The 21,404-nt window shown below is 24.2% G+C and overlaps 1 protein-coding gene and 1 long non-coding RNA gene across 2 annotated transcripts in view; one reads left to right on the forward strand and one right to left on the reverse strand.

Annotated features, from left to right (window-relative positions):
* LOC142236212 (uncharacterized) overlaps positions 1-21,404 on the reverse strand; it is a 131,998-nt gene that overhangs the window by 36,169 nt on the left and 74,425 nt on the right. The window lies entirely within an intron of this gene.
* On the forward strand, positions 969-1,821 carry LOC142236935 (uncharacterized). The gene is made up of 2 exons (XM_075308218.1): positions 969-1,116; positions 1,200-1,821. The coding sequence occupies exons 1-2, from the start codon at positions 1,017-1,019 to the stop codon at positions 1,670-1,672; spliced, it is 573 nt and encodes a 190-aa protein (XP_075164333.1). The 5' UTR covers positions 969-1,016; the 3' UTR covers positions 1,673-1,821.

Genomic DNA, 21,404 nt, shown 5'->3' on the forward strand with positions numbered 1-21,404 from the left:
TCAAAATTTTATTTCTATAGATAATTTTGTCAAAATTTTATTTCTATAGATAATTTTGTCGAAATAAATTTTATCAAAATTTTATTTCTATAGAAATTTTTTGCAAAATTTTATTTCTATAGAAAATTTGTAATGTACCTCTTAGTTGGAGAGGAATAATTTGCACAATCTACCGAAACATCAAGAATTCTACCAATATACCAAATAGTAAAATCTACCATTTTTGGTAGAATTCTACCAACTGTGGCAACCGCAATCGGTGGACCAGTTAGTGGTTAGAGTGACCAAACCCGGTGGACCGGGTGAATGAAACCGGTGGATCACCTCGCGGTTAGAATTACCAAAACCGATGGATGAAAATCGATGCTCCAGGTTGATGGTTAGAGTGATGAAAACCGGTGGACCCTTTGATGGCCCAAGTGATCAAAACCGGTAGAAATCCAGTGGACCGGTTGATGACCAGGATGAATAAAACCGGTGGCCCAGCTAGTGGTTAGAATTGTGGATGAAAATTGGTGCTCCAGGTTGATGGTTAGAGTGATGAAAACCGGTGGACCGGTTGGCAGTTGGTGGTTCGGGTGAATAAAACCGGTGGACCAGCTGGTGTTTAGAATTATCAAAACCGGTGGATAAAAATCGGTGCACCGATTGTCGTATTGGTTAAAAATATCACTTTCGGTGGACTGGTTTTTGAAGACCTCCAAATAGACGGCAGTGTACATACCGGTTCTTTGTTCCAAAAAGGCACCAGCCACCGGGTTGGACCAAATTGTCTGAGCCCTGAAATAAGGGGCGTCCATTATAATCTAATCTAGCCTAGAGTTATAGAGATATGATTTAGGTTTGTGACTGTCAACTCGACATAGGGAAATCAGGCTTTTAACCTAACCTTAAATTTTCTTAGCACTAATTTTCCATTATTAAAACATTTCCATTTTTTCCTGTCATTTCAGATCGATAAAGATTTTAATGAACTCTTCAAAAATTACGATAATTTCAACAATTGGAGTGGGAAAATGCAAAAACTCTTTGGATTCTTGAAAAAGCTCAAACATGTTAGAGATGCTGGCAATAAAAGAATTCTGGATTCAATATTGCCCAAGCATGCAAGTGATGGTAAGTGAAAAAGAAATAGGGGAATTACTATCTTTTATCTTTACATTAAAACTGGCATTTAACCCATTTCTTTATTTTTCCAGATCCAGATCTTTTTGCTTTAAAAACTCTTTGGTGTTTGCATTCATATCTCCATCCCACCTCACGTTTTGTACGTCGTGATTCGAATGGCAATAAAAATATTCAACGATTTACCGTAAAAGATTCTCAAGAATCTTTCCTATATGTTGACCTCACCATCCAGGGTCTGGAGAAGCATATTGAAACCCTAATGAAACGTGGCGAAAGCATACAACCCTTCATATTGGCAGTAGGTGATTCCATGTTTACCACGATAGAACAATGTTTTGTATATTTGGATGGTAATTTGATTGCCTTTGATAATTTTCTACGAGCCTTGGATGTTTGTTTCAAATCGTTTCATTTATTTAATCTTCAATATCCGAAGGCTTCGGATCCTTTTTGGACTTTTATAGAAGCGTATTTTTATGATATCGATACCGGATCAAAGAAAAGTTATAAAATCAATACCCTGTTACAAGAATTGAGAGACTGAATAAAGAATAGTAAGAAACGAGGGGACTGAGTTATAGGGTCCTCCATGGGGGAAGGGTAAAAATTGCTTTGGTATTACAATGGACTAACCTAAACTCGGAAATACCCCAGATCACAAAATGTGTTTAATATTGGAGAAGGAAATTTCTCAAGTGAAATGCCCAACCTCCTGCATTAATTTAAGATGTATATATATTAAATTAAGATGTATATATATTTAAATGTATATAAATGTAAATATGTATGTACTAGTTGTAAAATAAACAATTTTTTTCTTCTTAAATTAAAAATTAAATAAATTGTTATTGACAAATATATAAGAGTTGGACTTTAATTTATTGATATTATAATATTTATTGACAAAATAACGAAATAAACTTTTGACAAAATTTTCTATAAAACTAAAATTTTCAGAAAATTTTTTACAAAATAAAATTTTGACAAAATTTTCTATAGAAATGCAATTTTGACAAAATTTTCTAACGAAATAAAATTTTGACAAAATTTTCTATAGAAATACAATTTTGACAAAATTTTCTATAGAAATAAAATTTTAACAACATTTTCTATGGAAATGAAATTTTGACAGCATTTTCTACAGAAATAAAATGTTGAAAACTTTTTTTGTACAGAAATAAAATTATCACAACATTTTCTATAGAGATAAAATTTTTACAAAATTTTCTATAGAAATAAAATTTTGACAAATTTTTCTATAGAATTAAAATTTTGACAAATTTTTCTATATAAATAAAATTTAAACAAAATTTTCTATAGAAATAAAATTTTGACAAAATTTTCTATAGAAATAAAATTTTGACAAAATTTTCTATAGAGATAAAATTTTTACAACATTTTCTATAGAGATAAAATTTTGACAAAATTTTCTATAGAGATAAAATTTCTACAAAGGTAAAATATTGATTTTTTTATAAAAATAAAATTTTGACAAAATTTCCTATAGAAATACAATTTTGACAACATTTTCTATAGAGATAAAATTTTTACAAAATTTTCTATAGAAATAAAATTTTGACAAAATTTTCTATAGAAATGAAATTTTGACAAATTTTTCTATAGAAATGAAATTTTGACAAACTTTTCTATAGAAATAAAATTTCGACAAAATTTTCTATAGAAATAAAATTTTGAAATAATTTTCTATAGAAATAAAATTTTGACAAATTTTTCTATAGAAATAAAATTTTGACAAAATTTCCTATAGAAATAAAATTTTGACAAAATTTTCTATAGAAATGAAATTTTGACAAATTTTTCTATAGAAATAAAATTTCTACAAAATTTTCTATAGAAATAAAATTTTGACAAAATTTTCTATAGAAATAAAATTTTGACAAAATTTTCTGTAGAAATAAAATTTTGACAAAATTTTTTATAAAAATAAAATTTTGACAAAATTTCCTATAAAATAAAATTTTGACAAAATTTTCTATAGAAATAAAATTTTGACAAAATTTTCTATAGAGATAAAATTTTGACAAAATTTTCTATGGAGATACAATTTTGACAAAATTTTCTATAGAAAAAAAAATGTTGACAAAATTTTCTACAGAAATAAAATTTTTACAAAATTTCTATAGAAATAAAATTTTGACAAAATCTTTTATAGAATTAACATTTCGACAACATATTCAATAGAAATAAAATTTTGACAAAATTTTCTATAGAGATAAAATTTTGACAAAATTTTTTATAGAAAAAAATTTTTGACAAAATTTTCTATAGAAATAAAATTTTAACAAAATTTTCTATGGAAATGAAATTTTGACAGAATTTTCTACAGAGATAAAATGTTGACAACTTTTTTGTATAGAAATAAAATTATCACAACATTTTCTATAGAGATAAAATTTTTACAACATTTTCTGTAGAAATAAAATTTTGACAAAATTTTCTATAGAAATGAAATTTTGACAAATTTTTCTATAGAAATGAAATTTTGACAAACTTTTCTATAGAAATAAAATTTCGACAAAATTTTCTATAGAAATAAAATTTTGACAAAGTTGTTTATAGAATTAAAATTTCGACAACATATTCTATAGAAATAAGATTTTGACAAAATTTTCTATAGAAATGAAATTTTGACAAAATTGTCTATAGAAATGAAATTTTGACAAATTTTTCTATAGAAATGACATTTTGACAAATTTTTCTATAGAAATAAAATTTCTACAAAATTTTCTATAGAAATAAAATTTTGAAAAAATTTTCTATAGAAATAAAATTTGGACAAAATTTTCATAAGAAATAAAATTTTGACAAAATTTTTTATAAAAATAAAATTTTGACAAAATTTTCTATAAAATAAAATTTTGACAAAATTTTCTATAGAAATAAAATTTTGACAAAATTTTCTATAGAGATAAAATTTTGACAAAATTTTCTATAGAGATACAATTTTGACAAAATTTTCTATAGAAAAGAAATGTTGACAAAATTTTCTATAGAAATAAATTTTTACAAAATTTCTATAGAAATAAAATTTTGAGAAAATCTTTTATAGAATTAACATTTCGACAACATATTCAATAGAAATAAAATTTTGACAAAATTTTTTATAGAAATAAAATTTTGAAAAAATGTCTTATAGAAATAAAATTTTGACAACATTTTCTATAGAAATAAAATTTTGACAAAATTTTCTATAGAGATAAAATTTTGACAAAATTTTCTATAGAGATAAAATTTGAACAAAATTTTCTATAGAGATAAAATTTTGACAAATTTTTATATAGAAATAAAATTTCGACAAAATTTTCTATAGAAATAAAATCTTGACAAAATTTTCTATAGAGATAAAATTTTGACAAAATTTTCTATAGAAATAAAATTTTGACAAAGTCTTTTATAGAATTAACATTTCGACAACATATTCTATAGAAATAAAATTTTGACAACATTTTCTATAGAAATAAAATTTTGACAAAATTTTCTATAGAAATAAAATTTTGACAAATTTTTCTATAGAAATAAAATTTTGACAAAATTTTCTATAGAAATAAAATTTTGACAAAATTTTCTATAGAGATAAGATTTTGACAAAATTTTCTATGGAAATAAAATTTTTACAAAATTTCTATAGAAATAAAATTTTGACAAAATTTTCTATAGAAATAAAATTTTGACAAAGTCTTTTATAGAATTAACATTTCGACAACATATTCGATCGAAATAAAATTTTGACAAATATTTGTGTGTCAATAGAAGATATACAGTAAACAGTAGATGCGGTATTACATCACGAGCATCTATTGGTATATTCTATATATACAGCAGTGACACATAAGCTAGTCATTCCTTGCACGATGGGTATGTGGGTGTTTTATATATCGTCTCCGCCGATTTAAGTCGATTCCATAGCTTTCATTTCAACTTAATAAGCTTTCCTTTCTTTCAGCATAAACGCTAAATCTTCTCAAAAATTGAAGTACGCAATTATATTCAGCTAAATGGTGGGTGGTAAAATGCACAATGTGCATAAATCACCATAGAAATGTTGAGGTTCCTGCCATGATTATTTCTAACGACCTAGGCTATGATGTTTTTGTTTTTTGTGTATAACATTTGCCATCATTGTTGACTGAACCTTGAGGTCTTCTTTTACTCGATGACTCGTTAAAGAAAATTTTTCACCACAGCATGACCCTCTGGCTATGGATGGTTAGTAAAGAAGAACTTTTCACTTTGCCAAAGTCATTTATTATGGATGACACATTGACTTGTCGAAATCAATTTATATCAGTTGAAGTTTGGCCATATACTATGGCTTGATTGTAACCATAATTTTTGCTTTTGCCTTTTTTTCTTTTTGATGATATTAAATGGGGTGCACGACAATAAAGAAACTAAGAAATTTCATAAATTATTAGCTAAGTGTCTATTCGTGAGATATTAACTGGCCTTTGATATGGACGTTAAGGAGAAACAAGCCCAGAGGTTAGATGTTTTTTTGAGAAGCGTTTGTTAATTAATCTGTATGAGTCGGTAGGAGGTTATATCCATGGGCTTTTAGGGGTTTTAAGGAGAAATTTCAAGTGACAAATTTGAACTGGGTTGAATAAAAATATTTTGTCAAAATTTTATTTCTATAGAAAATTTTGTCAATATTTTCTTTATATAGAAAATGTTTTGATAATTTTATTTCTGTACTAAATTTTGGTGAATTTTTTTCTATACAAAAAAGTTGTCAACATTTTATTTCCATAGAAAATTCTGTCAAAATTTTATTTCCATAGAAAATTTTGTCAATTTTTTTTTCCTATAGAAAATTTTGTCAAAGTTTTATTTCCATAGAAAATTTTGTCAAAATTTTATGTCCATAGAAAATTTTGTCAAAATTTTATTTCCATAGAAAAGTCTGTTAAAATTTTTGTTCCATAGAAAATTTTAATTTTATAGAAAATCTGATTTTGGAAATTTTTTTGTTCTATAGAAAATGTTGTCAAAATTTCTATAGAAAATTTTGTCAAAATTTTATTTCTATTCCATAGAAATAATATTTTGTCAAAATTTTATTTCCATAGAAAATTTTGTCAAAATTTTAATTTTATAGAAAATTTTTTCAAAATTTTAATTTTATAGAAAATTTTTTCAAAATTTTATTTTTATAGAAAATTTTGTCAAAATTTTATTTCCTATTTGTTGTTTAGTCAACACAATGGTTTTAAAGCTGAGATCAAGCTTTAAAACCATTGTGTTGACTAAACTACAAGAGTAGCTTAACCAACAGAGGAAAAAACAAAACACGAATGAAGTAAAAGGAAGCACGCTCAAAATAAACCCAGCCAACTGCACTCAAATCGATGATTTGATGGTGGCAAAGGAAAAGAGAGATGTTTGTATGAATTTATTTCGGCATAAGCCGCTATCATAAACCTTTTTTCGGAGGGTTCAAGTGTGGCTCACTTTGAGTTTAGTGAACTGCCTGAATTTATTCTGATAATTGGTTGATAGTTCTTCTGCAAGTAGAAGATGCTGATGAGGAATGTGGTAATACCGAAACGTGCGTCCATCCAACCATCTTGCAGTCTATAGGGCTTTGCCCAAATAAATTTGACAAACATTCTGTTCCTCTTTTGGTTAAGCTACTCTTGTAGTTTAGTCAACACAATGGCTTTAAAGCTGAGATCAAAACAACAAATATGATTGAAGTAGAAACCACCAATAAAAAACAAAACACGAAAAATTGTATTTCTTTAGAAAATTTTGTCAAAATTTTATTTCTATAAAAATTTTGTCAAAATTTTATTTCTATAAAAAATTTTGTCAAAATTTTATTTCTATAGAAAATTTTGTCAAAATTTTATTTCTATCGAAAATTTTGTCAAAATTTTATTTCTTTAGAAAATTTTGTCAAAATTTTATTATTTTTTTAATTGTGTTAAAGTTTTATTTCTAGAAAATTTTGTAAAAATTTTATTTCTATAGAAAATTTTGTCAAAATTTTATTTCTATAGAAAATTTTGTCAAAATTTTATTTCTATAGAAAATTTTGTCAAAATTTTATTTCTATAGAAAATTTTGTAAAAAATTTATTTCTAGAAAATTTTGTCAAAATGTTATTTCTATAGAAAATTTTGTAAAAATTTTATTTCTATAGATAATTTTGTCAAAATGTTATTTATAAAAAATGTTGTCAAAATTTCATTTCTATAGAAAATTTTATTTCTAGAGAAAATTTTGTCAAAATTTTATTTCTATAGATAATTTTCACAATTTTATTTCTATATAAAATTTTGTCAAAATTTTATTTCTATAGAAAATGTTGTCAAAATTTTATTTCTTTAGAAAATTAGTTCTTCTGCAAGTAGAGGATGCTGATGAAGAATGTGGTAATTCCGAAACGTGCGTCCATCCAACCATCTTGCAGTCTATAGGGCTTTGCCCAAATAAATTTGACAAACATTCTGTTCCTATTTTGGTTAAGCTACTCTTGTAGTTTAGTCAACACAATGGCTTTAAAGCTGAGATCAAAACAACAAATATGATTGAAGTAGAAATCACCAATAAAAAACAAAACACGAAAAATTGTATTTCTTTAGAAAATTTTGTCAAAATTTTATTTCTATAAAAAATTTTGTCAAAATTTTATTTCTATAAAAAATTTTGTCAAAATTTTATTTCTATAGAAAATTTTGTCAAAATTTTATTTCTATAGAAAATTTTGTCAAAATTTTATTTCTATAGAAAATTTTGTCAACATTTTATTTCTATAGAAAATTTTGTCAAAATTTTATTTCTATAGAAAATTTTGTCAAAATTTTATTTCTATAGAAAATTTTGTCAAAATTTTATTTCTATAGAAAATTTTGTAAAAAATTTATTTCTAGAAAATTTTGTCAAAATGTTATTTCTATAGAAAATTTTGTAAAAATTTTATTTCTATAGATAATTTTGTCAAAATGTTATTTATAAAAAATTTTGTCAAAATTTCATTTCTATAGAAAATTTTATTTCTATAGAAAATTTTGTCAAAATTTTATTTCTATAGATAATTTTGTCACAATTTTATTTCTATAGAAAATTTTGTCAAAATTTTATTTCTATAGAAAATTTTGTCAAAATTTTATTTCTTTAGAAAATTTTATCAAAATTTTAATTTTTAGAAAATTTTGTAATAATTTTATTTCTATAGAAAATTTTGTCAAAATTTTATTTCTATAGAAAATGTTGTCAAAATGTTATTTCTATAGAAAATTTTGTCAAAATTTTCTATACAAATTTTATTTCTATTTATTTTTTAGAAAATTTTATCAAAATTTTATTTTTTAGAAAATTTTGTAAAAATTTTGTAAAAATTTTATTTCTATAGAAAATTTTGTCAAAATTTTATTTCTCTAGAAAATTTTGTCAAAATGTTATTTCTATGGAAAATTTTGTAAAAATTTTATTTCTAGAAAATTTTGTCAAAATTTTATTTTTATAGAAAATTTTGTCAAAATTTTATTTCTATAGATAATTTTGTCAAAATTTTATTTCTAAAAAAATTTGTCAAAATTTCATTTCTACAGAAAATTTTGTCAAAATTTTATTTCTATAGAAAATGTTGTCAAAATTTTATTTCTATAGAAATTTGTCTATATATTTATCTCACTATTTTTATGTTTTTGGTATGTTCAGTATACTATATATCATATACAATTGCATTGATGAAAATTTAAGCAATTTGTAGTTTGTTGTTCTATAGTCATCATGCTATTCAATACTGCAATGCAGATGTTTAATTAATTATTAATGATAGAACCAAAATGATCAATAAACTTAAACTAATTAACATACACATACAGAAATCCTAGTATAAGCAACACTGGACATAAGTCTCAGCATTGACACAAATACAGTCATACACACTCATCTACACAATACCATGGAAATAGGCTGCAGGTTATATGGCATTTGTGGCCAATTCTCAAATTGCGGCAAATCATGTTAGCTTCTGTTGGAAACTCATTAACACAGGGAATAATTTTGAATCTCTAATGAATACGTATGTGTTCACATGACCGACTACATTTGTTTTGTGGTTCATCCAGTCGAGAATTTCCCAAAAATTCGCATATAAATTTCTCTTAACAAAATCAATTATGTATCTCAGCCTCTGGCATGATATGCATTTCTCTCATAAACATAATTTGCCAAAAAAAAAGAAAACAAAAATCAGTAGAAACCTCGATTACAAAACCACTATGCTCGGAATTGTATTAAATTGTAAACAATAGGGTGGATAGAAAGCAAACATGACAAGGGAGGGTTAAATCGTACAGCTCCTGTCAAGTAGCGATTTTTTCTATTCTCTAATAATAATAAACAGGACTTAAGTTCGTAGAAAAAGAAAATCTTTAAATATCGTTATTCATATTCACTTCCTTAATATCTTCCTATACCATGGCCCATTTGGGCATTGGAGCTTATGAGGCTACATGCCCATATTTTTGATTTGTTGTTTTTTTTTTCATTCCCAGTGTGCCATGCTTAACTAGACCATAATTACAAGGCATAGTCAATTTAATGCTGGTCACACAAAAGATGAGGAGCTTTTGTCCCAAAGACCATAAAGAAAAATTTAATTTGGTGGCAATAAATTCATTAAGGCATAATTATACAGCAATGAATCTGAACACTTCACACGTTACATTCAGGCTTTGCAATAACATTCAACGCTCCAATGTTTTATTGCCAATATCTTTATTTCCCTCTGTCTATCTGTTTTGTGAATGTTTGATACACGTAGAGAAATAAACTAAAAACATAGACAAATTTTGACAAAATTTTCAATAGAAATTTTCTATAAAAATAAAATTTTGTATAAATTTTCTAAGAAATAAAATTTTGACAAAAGTTTCTATAGAACTAAAATTTTGCGAAAATTTTCTGTAGAAAAATAATTTTGCAAAAATTTCGATAGAAATAAAACTTTGTTAAAAAATAATAAAAATAAAATTTTGATAAAAATTCATAAAAATAAAATTTTGATAAAAAGTTTCTATAGTAATAAAATTTTGATAGAAAATTGTCTATGGAAGTAAAATTTTGACAAAAATTTTCTGTAGAAATAAAATTTCAATAAAAATGTTCTATTGAAAATAAATTTTGATAAACAATTTCTATCGAAAAAAATTTAATAACAATTTTCTAGAGAAATAAAATTTTGTTGAAAATTTTCTAAAAAATAACATTGTGACAAAATTTTCTATAAAATAACATTGTGACAAAATTTTCTATGGAAATAAAATTTTGACAAAATTTTCTGTAGAAATTAAATTTTGGAAAATTTTTCTATATAAATTAAATTTTGCGAAAATTTTCTATAGAAAAAATATTTTGCAAAAATCTTCCATAGAAATAAAGTTTAGACAAAATTTCTTATGGAGATAAAATGTAGACAAAATTTTCTATAAAAATAAAATTTTGAAAAAAAATTTTATGGAAATAAAATTTTGAAAAAAAATTTTATGGAAATAAAATTTTGATAAAAATTTATTTACAGAAATAAAATCTTTATAAAAATCTTCTATAGAAATAAAATTTTGCAAAAATTTTCTATAGAAATAAAAATTTTCTATAGAAAAAAAAATTGAGAAAATTTTCTACAGAAATAAAATTTCGACAAAATTTTCTATAGAAACAAAATTTGGACAAAATTTTCTATAGAAATAAAATTTTTAAAAAATTTTCTAAAGAAATAAAATTTGGACAAAATTTTCTATAGAAATAAAATGTTTCAAAAATTTTCTATAGAAATAAAATTTTGACAAAATCTTCTATAGAAATAAAATCATGAGAAAATTATTTATAGAAATACAATTTAACATTATTTTTATAGATATAAAGTTTTGAAAAAATTTTCTATAAAAATAAAATTTCGCAAAAGTTTCTATAGAAATAAAATTTTGCAACAATTAATTAATTTTGCGAAAATAGTCTATAGAAAAACAAAACTTCGCGAAAATTTTATATAGAAATAAAATTTTCAAAAGAAATTAAAGTTTCTATAGAAATAAAATTTTGACAAAAGTTTTTATAGTAATACAATTTGAACAGATTTTTTTATAGAAATAAAATTTCGACTAAATTTTTTATAAAAAAAAAAAATTCAAAAGAAGTAAAATTTTGCAAAAAATTTCTATGCAAATAAATTTTTGGCGAAATTTTTTTATTATTATTTTTTTGTTTTTTTTTGATTTTTTTTTTTATACAAATAAAATTTTGCAAAAATTAATTAATTTTGCGAAAATTTTATATAGAAATAAAATTTTTAGAAAATTGTTTATAGAAATAAAATTTTGAGAAAATTTTCTATAGAAATAAAGTTTTGTTAAAATTTCCTATAGAAACAAAATTTTGCGAAAATTCTCTATAAAAATAAAATTTTGCCAAAACTTTTTATAGAAATAAAATTTTGACCAACATTTTTTAGGGAAATAAAATTTTCACAAAATTTTCTATAGAAATAATATTTTTATAAAATTATTTATAGAAATAATATTTTTAGAAAATTGATTATAGAAATAAAATTTTTAGAAAATTTTCTATAGAAATTAAATTTCGCTAAAAATTTCTGTAGAAATCAAATTTTGTGAAAATTTTCTATAGAAATAAAATTTTGTGAAACTTTTCTATAGAAATAAAATTTGGCCAAAATTTTCTATAGAAATAAAATTTTCCAAAAAGTTTTTTCTAGAAATAAAATTTGGACAAAATATTTTTATAGAAATACAATTTTGTCAAAAAATTTACTTTAGAAATAAAATTTTGCTAAAATTGTCTATTGAAATAAAATTTTGATAAAAATTGTCTACAGAAATGAAATTTTCCAAAAATTTTGTATAGGAATAAAATTTTCCAAAAATTTTCTATAGAAATAAAGTTTTCCAAAAATTTTCTATAGAAAAAAAATAAAATAGAAATAAAATTTTCCAAAAAGTTTTTTCTAGAAATAAAATTTTGACAAAATTTTCTATAGAAATTAAATTTTGATAAAATTCAGAAATAAAAATTTGACAAAATTTTCTATAGAAATAAAATTTAAAAAAAAATTTCTGCGAATTTTTTTTATTATTATTATTATTTTTTTTTTTTTGATTTTTTTTCTATACAAATAAAATTTTGCAAAAATTAATTAATTTTGCGAAAATTTTATATAAAAATAAAATTTTTAGAAAATTGTTTATAGAAATAAAATTTAGAGAAAATTTTCTATAGAAATAAAATTTTGTTAAGATTCCCTATAGAAACAAAATTTTGCGAAAATTCTCTATAAAAATAAAATTTTGCCAAAACTTTTTATAGAAATAAAATTTTGACCAACATTTTCTACAGAAATAAAATTTGATAAAATTTTCTATAGAAATAATATTTTTAGAAAATTGTTTATAAAAATAAAATTTGAAAAAATTTTCTATAGAAATAAAATTTTGTTAAAATTTCCTATAGAAACAAAATTTTGCGAAAATTCTCTATAAAAATAAAATTTTGCCAAAACTTTTTATAGAAATAAAATTTTGACCAACATTTTTTAGGGAAATAAAATTTTCAAAAAATTTTCTATAGAAATAATATTTTTATAAAATTATTTATAGAAATAATATTTTTAGAAATAGAAATAAAATTTTTAGAAAATTTTCTATAGAAATTAAATTTCGCTAAAAATTTCTGTAGAAATCAAATTTTGTGAAAATTTTCTATAGAAATAAAATTTTGTGAACATTTTCTATAGAAATAAAATTTTTAGAAAATTTTCTATATAAATAAAATTTTGTGAAAATTTTCTATTGAAATAAAATTTGGGCAAAATTTTCTATAGAAATAAAATTTGGCCAAAATTTTCTATAGAAATAAAATTTTCCAAAAAATTTTCTCTGGAAATAAAATTTGGACAAAATATTTTTATAGAAATACAATTTTGTCAAAAAATTTACTTTAGAAATAAAATTTTAATAAAATTATCTATTGAAATAAAATTTTGATAAAAATTGTCTCTAGAAATAAAATTTTCCAAAAATTTTGTATAGGAATAAAATTTTCCAAAAATTTTTCTATAGAAATAAAACGTTGATAAAATTCACTATAGAAATAAAATTTTGACAAAATTTTCTATAGAAATAAAATTTTGATGAAAATCACTATAGAAATAAAATTTTGACAAACTTTTATATAGAAATTAAATTTTGATAAAATTCAGAAATAAACATTTTACAAAATTTTCTATAGAAATAAAATTTTAATAAAAAATTTCTATAGAAATAAAATTATGAAAAAAATTTCTGTAGAATTAAATTTTGACAAAATGTTCTATATAAATAAAATTTGACAAAATTTGGTTTAAGGGCCTTATTAATATTTTCACCTTCCAGGATTTTCCCTGCAAAAATGTTTCTTCCTTGGCTATGCTTTGACTCAGTGTGGTTTAATGTGCATTTGTGGTATAACCACTGACCATAAAGTAGATGGTAATTTATGGTAGTAATTAAAAGCCTAGTCCGGATATAGTGGTAAGGGAAAGTAGAAATCTATGACCAAAAGGATCTGTAGAAGTACTTGATGTGGATAAGTATACATGTGTATGAATATATGTCACTATAGACCACACATCGTAAACATCCTATCCAGGATGTATGCCTTGGAATTCATTTTTCCCCAGCAGAGCTTTTAAATCATTCAACTCGGTGGGAGTTTTGTGAGAAGAAATTGTGGTAGATAAAAGGTCAACATTATCATGATCCTTACGATAGAAGGCCAAATGAGACGAAAAGCTAATAACCAAATTAAATACAAGAAAATAAAAAAAATAAATTGAGTTGAGTTGAGTTGAGTTATTGATGTGATCGTATTATATTTCTACTAGCAAAAAATTCGCTTAATAGATTTAAGCTTGTTTACTTTGAATTGCAATATTCTTCACAATTTGTTTTCATGGAAATTTGAAATCAATCATTGTTCCTTGTAATTCCACTATTTTTCTCATTTGCCCTGAATAAAGGACAATAAGCTGTAACTGATTTATTGCATTCCTTTATACGAATAAAGATAAACATGTTGTCGAGCATACACCTCTATGGGGGTCAAAGAAAGGTCATTGATAGCCAACATAGTGGAGGTTCTTTTAAATTCCAATAAGCCCTCACAAACTCCCCCCTACCCACCAACCACCCCAACGATGAGACTCTAGGAGTTGGAATTCTTTATATGAATCCTTTATTATGCTGCATTATTTGCATACGGGTATTCTCTGTATTTTTCATAATAAGAAAATTCCTAAACTGCTTCCTTTAAAGAAGAAGGCTGAACGGACAGAATGTGAATGTGGGGGATATCACGAAGCAAAATTTCCATTAGCTGCTGTACCTTGAGTTTGGATGATGCCATTGTTGCCCTCAACGCGAAATGTTGGAGCTCATGTTGCAGGCTCTTACATATCCTTGAAGTCTTGCTCACCATTTTATGTATTTACAATGCAATGCAAGTGGTTTACAAGGATTTCAGAGAATATACATGCATTTATTATGTCCTAGAAGGGGCTCGTTTTATTTGTCTCGCTAAAAGTTCAGTAACCTTCTCAGCAATGCCGTCTAGGATTTCGTTTCGTTATTAGAGATTCGCTTTGACGATGCCTTAAAGGGGTCGTAAGGACTATATATAGAGAATGCACATTGAATTGAATATAAAGAATGAGGAAAAGGAAGAAAGTTATTGTAGATAATTTAGTTAGCATTTTATATCTAAAAAAATTGTCAACATTTTATTTCTATAGAAAATTTTGTCAAGATTTTATTTTTATAAAAAATTTTGTCACAATTATATTTCTATAGAAAATTTTCACAAAATTTTATTTCTATAGAAAATTTTGTCAAAATTCGATTTCTATAAAAAATTTTGTCAGAATTGTATTTCAATAGAAATTTTGTCAAAATTTTATTTTTATAGAAAATTTTGTCACAATTTTAATCCTATAGAAAATTTTGTCACAATTATATTTCTATAGAAAATTTTGTCACAATTTTATTTCTATAGAAAATTTTTGGAAAATGTTATTTCTAAAAAGAAATTTTATTTTATTTCTATAAAAATTATTGTCAAAATTTTATTTCTAAAAAAAAATTTGTCAAAATTTTATTTCTAAGGAAAATTTTATCAAAATTTTATTTCTATAGAAAATTTTGTCAAAATTTAACTTCTATAGAAAATGTTGTCAAAATTTTATTTCTATAGAAAATTGTGTCAAAATTTTATTTCTTTAGAGAATTTTGTCAAAATTTTATTTCTATAGAAAATTTTGTCAAAATTTTATTTCTATAGAAAATTTTGTCAAAATTTTATTTCTATAGAAATTTTGTCAAAATTTTATTTCTTTAGAAAATTTTGTCAAAATTTTATTTCTATAGAAAATTTTGTCAAAATTTTATTTCTATAGAAAATTTTGTCACAATTTTATTTCTATAGAAATTTTGTCAAAATTTTACTTCTATAGAAAATTTTGTCACAATTATATTTCTATAGAAAATTTTGTCAAAATATTATTTCTATAGAAAATTTTGTCAAAATTTTATTTCTATAGAAAATTTTTCTAAAAAGAAATTTTATTTTATTTCTATAAAAATTATTGTCAAAATTTTATTTCTAAAAAAATTTGTCAAAATTTTATTTCTAAGGAAAATTTTATCAAAATTTTATTTCTATAGAAATTTTACCAAAATTTTATTTTTATAGAAAAATTCGTCAAAATTTTCTTTCTATTGAAAATTTTGTCAACATTTTATTTCTATAGAAAAATTTTCTCAATTTTTTTTTCTATAGAAAATTATCTCAAAATTTTATTTTTATAGAAAATTTTGTCAAAATTTTATTTTTATAGAACATTTTCTAAAAATTTTATTTCTATAGAAAATTTTCTCACATTTTTTTTCTATAGAAAATTATCTCAAAATTTTATTTTTATAGAAAATTTTGTCAAAATTTTATTTTTATGCATAATTTCGGCAAAATGTTATTTTTATAAAAAAAATTGACAAAATTTTATTTCCATAGAAAAATTTGTCAAAATTTTACTTCCATAGGCAATTTTCTTAAAATTTTATTTCTATAGAAAATTTTGCCAAAATTTTATTTCTATAGAAATTTTGTCAACATTTTATTTCTATAGAAATTTTGTCAACATTTTATTTCTAAAAAAAATTTAGTGAAAATTTTATTTCTAAGGAAAATTTTGTCAAAATTTTATTTCTGTAGAAAATTTTGTCAAAATTTTATTTCTAAGAAAAATTTTATCAAAATTTTATTTCTATAGAAAATTTTGTCAAAATTTTATTTCTATAGAAATTTTTTTCAAAATTTTATTTCTATTGAAAATTTTGTCAAAATTTTATTTCTATAGAAAATTTTGTCAAAATTTTATTTCTATAGAACATTTTGTCAAAATGTTATTTCTATAGAAAATTTTCTCAAAATTTTATTTCTATAGAAAATTTTCTCAAAATTTTATTCCTATAGAAAATTTGCTCAAAAATTTTTTTTTATAGAAAATTATCTCAATTTTATTTTTATAGTTAATTTCCGCAAAATTTTATTTCTATAAAAAATTTGACAAAATTTTAATTCATTGGAAATTTTGTCAACATTTTATTTCCATAGAAAAATTTGTCAAATTTTTACTTCCATAGGCAATTTTCTTAAAATTTTATTTCTATAGAAAATTTTGTCAAAATTTTATTTCTATAGAAATTTTGTCAAAATTTTATTTCTAAAAAAAATTTTGTCAAAATTTTATTTCTATAAAAATTATTGTCAAAATTTTATTTCTAAAAAAAAATTGTCAAAATTTTATTTCTTAGGAAAATTTTATAAAAATTTTATTTCTATAGAAAATTTTTGAAACATTTCATTTCTATAGAAAATTTTGTCAAAATTTTATTTCTATAGAAACTTTTGTCAAAATTTTATTTCTATAGAAACTTTTGTCAAAATTTTATTTCTAGAGAATGTTGTCAAAATTTTATTTCCATAGAAAATTTGGCAAAATTTTATTTGTAAAGACAATTTTGTCAAAATTTTATTTGTGTAGATTTTTTAGCAAAATTTTAATTATATAGAATTTTTTTACAAAATTTTATTTCTATAGAAAATTTTGTCAAAATTTTATTTCTATAGAAAATTTAGCCAACATTTTATTTCTATAGAAAATTTTGTCAAAATTTTATTTCTATAGAAAATTTTGTCAAAATTTAATTTCTATAGAAAATTTTATCAAAATTTTATTTTTATAGAACTTGATTTCTATTGAAAATATTGGCAAAATTTTATTTTGATAGAAAATTTTCGCAAAATTTTAAATAATGTGCGGAAAGTGATTCTTTAGATATCACCTCAAATCTGGCCATGATTTATATGAAGCGTATATGCAAATATGGATCTACATGGGCACATTTTTATTAATGTTAAAGGTACAATTCTATATTAACGAGTTCTCGATCAACGAAATAATTTCAAATAGGATAATTCCACCCTCCCCCCTTTAAAATTTAATAAACAAAAAACGAATCCATTACAAAATTGTATTGGCATTCAGAAGAGGGCGTAATCATTCACAAACATATGCATAGTCAGACTTTCTAGCAATTTTAAATCACAGCTACAACGATTTCCTGTTTCCGGCAGTGTGTGCCATACTGATATGATCCAGCGTCCCAATGAAAATGAGCGATATTTGTGTTGTATTTTTTGTTAATGTTAAAATTCTACACACATTGCAAGTGTGTGATAAAAAAGAAATTGGAAATTTAGAAAATTTCTTTTTCCTCACATAACGGAGCCCTTAAATTTTTCTGTGTAACCCGTAGCACGTGTATCGGGTCACGTGTGTCATACACATGATAGGACTAGATAAACTTATGAGTCCTGTATTTCACAAACAATCGTCAATGAAGTAGGTAACGCAACGGAAAATATTCGTCATCGTTCATTTTATGCAAACTACGTTCGGTAAGTATATCCTGTTTCCGGCTAAACCAAAGGAATGTTGAAAACAGATGAGACGATTGAAAAAGAGGCAGGGTTAAAAAGTCCTCAATATGATATTAAAAATTTGGAACATGGTCAAAAAAAGGCCCAAACACTGACATTTTCGCATTATGAAAAACGCCCTAACAAAATGGTTGCTTATATCAGTCTGGTTTCTATTGGGACATTTTTCCATTTTCCATATGAAGAGCAGTTTTTTACCTCAACTATTCAGTTGAGAGGAACTTGTTTACCATGATTACTTCGCCCTCATCCCTTGCATAAGGCTCAAATACAAAAAAAAAAGTAATTCTAACGAGAGATCATCAGGTCAAGCATTCCATTCCATTGCATTGCAATTTAATAAAAAACATTCAGGGTGTGGTGATATAAGGCACTGATTTCCTCCAAGTGTTGTAAATATCAATGCCTGGCGACATTAGCACCAACACGTGACTCACAATGATTTTATCACGCATAACGACATCATTCGTCCAAGTGCATTTGATTGACTGGTTTGCTATTCTGTTCGCGACAGTTAACATGGGAATGGGAAACATTATTTAACACTCAACAATGAGGACACAGAGCACGCAATCCAAAAGGGGTATAAATTCACATTTTTTCTCTTATCGATGGACTTAAAATCGAATAACATGTAAACTCCATCGTCATGTCAGTAATGGAAAATTGGAAATTTTTTTATATCCATCACCAGAGAATGGTGGGGGGTTATAATGGGTTTTTGCCATACCACTTTTCTAAAGGAATTAATTTTCGAGAGAATTTTCTGTAGAAATTAATTTTCTACAAAAATTTAATAGCAAAAAAATTTTGCGAAAATTGTCTATAGAAATAAAATTTTGTAAAAATTGTCTATAGAAATAAAATTTTGCGAAAATTTTCTATAGAAAATTTTCGAAAACTCGTTAATATAGAATTGTACCTTTAACATTATTAAAAATGTGCCCATATAGATCCATATTTGCATATACGCTTCATATAAACCATGGCCAGATTTGAGGTGATGCCTAAAGAATCACTTTCCGCACATTATTTAAAATTTTGCGAAAATTTTCTCTCAAAATAAAATTTTGCCAAAGTTTTCAATAGAAATCAAGTCTTGACAACAATTTCTATAGAAATAAATTGTTGACAAAATTTTCTATATAAATAAAATTTCGCAAAAATGTTCTATAGAAATAAAATTTTGCCAAATGTTCTATAAAAATAAAATTTTGACAAATATTTCTATAGAAATAAATTTTGACAAAATTTTCTATAGAAATAAAATTTCGCAAAAATTTTCTATAGAAAACAAAAAATGTTGAAAAATTTTCTATGGAAATAAAATTTTGACAAAATTTTCTATAGAAAAAAAATGTTGACAAAATTTTCTATAGAAATAAAATTTTGACAAAATTTTCTATAGAAATAAAATTTTGAGAAAATTTTCCTTAGAAATAAAATTTTAACAAAAATTTTTATAGTATAAAATTTTGACAAAATTTTTTTAGAAATAAAATTTTGCAAAAAGTTTCTATAGAAATAAAATTTTGACAAAATTTTCTATAGAAATAAAATTTTAAGAAAATTTCCATAGGCAATTTTGACACATTTTTCTATGGAAATAAAATTTTGACAAAATTTCCTATGGAATTAACATTTTGTCAAATTTTTTTATAGAAATAAAATTTTGCGGAAATTTTCTAAAAATACAATTTTGGAAAAATTTTCTATAAAAATAGAATTTTTACAAAATTTTCTATAAAAATAAAATTTTGACAAAATTTTTTATTGAAAAACAAGTATAAACGGCCGTAAGTTCGGCCAGGCCGAATCTTATGCACCCTCCACCATGGATTGCGTACAAACTTCTACGAAAGACTGTCATCCACAATCGAATTACTTGGGTTGTGGTATCTTAAATCGTTTTCTAAATTGTGAGTTAGTCCATACGTGGTATACATTAGACAAAAAAAGTATGTGTAGGTAAGTCTACAAATAATTACGAATCGATATGGAATTTTGCACGGTACGTAGGGAGCCAGAATTGAAATATGGGGGTCGCTTATATGGGGGCTATATACAATTATTGATATGGATCTGAGGGCTATATATAACTATAGACCGATATGGACCTAGTTAGGAATGGTTGTTAACGGCCATATACTAGCACAATGTACCAAATTTCAACTGACTCGGATGAAATTTGCTCCTCCAAGAGGCTCCAAAACCAAATCTCGGGATCGATTTATATGGGGGCTATATGTGATTATGGACTGATATGGACCACTTTTGGCATGGTTGTTAAATATCATAAACTACTACCACGTACAAAATTTCAACCAGATCGGATAAATTTTGCTTCTCCAAAAGGCACCGGAGGTCAAGTCTGGGGATCGGTTTATATGGGTCCTATATATAATTATGGACTGATATGAACCAATTCCTGCATGGTTGTTGGATACCATATACTAACATCACGTATCAAATTTCAACCGAATCGGATGAATTTTGCTCTTCCAAGGGGCTCCGGAGATCAAATCTGGGGATCGGTTTATATGGGGGCTATATATAATTATGGACCGATTTCGACCAATTTTTGCATGGTAGTGTGAGGCCATATATTAACACCACGTACCAAATTTCAATTGAATCAGATGAATTTTGGTCTTCCAAGAGGCTACGGAGGTCAAATCTGGTAATCGGTTTATATGGGGGCTATATATAATTATGGACCGATGTGGACCAATTTTTGCACGGTTGTTAGAGACCATATACTAACACCATGTACCAAATTTCAGCCGGATCGGATGAAATTTGCTTCTCTTAGAGGCCTCGCAAGCCAAATCGGGGGATCGGTTTATATGGGGGCTATATATAATTATGGACCGATGTGGACCAGTTTTTGCATGGTTGTTAGAGACCATATACTAACAGCATGTGCCAAATTTCAGCCGGATCGGATGAAATTTGCTTCTCTTAGAGGCCTCGTAAGCCAAATCGGGGGATCGGTTTATATGGGGGCTATATATAATTATGGACCGATGTGGACCAGTTTTTGCATGGTTGTTAGAGACCATATACTAATAGCATGTACCAAATTTCAGCCGGATCGGATGAAATTTGCTTCTCTTAGAAGCCTCCCAAGCCAAATTTGGGGGTCCGTTTATATGGGGGCTATACGTAAAAATGGACCGATATGGCCCATTTGC

The sequence above is a fragment of the Haematobia irritans genome, chromosome 4 (assembly GCF_050003625.1).
Source record: "Haematobia irritans isolate KBUSLIRL chromosome 4, ASM5000362v1, whole genome shotgun sequence".
In the NCBI taxonomy this organism is placed as follows: Eukaryota; Metazoa; Arthropoda; class Insecta; order Diptera; family Muscidae; genus Haematobia; species Haematobia irritans.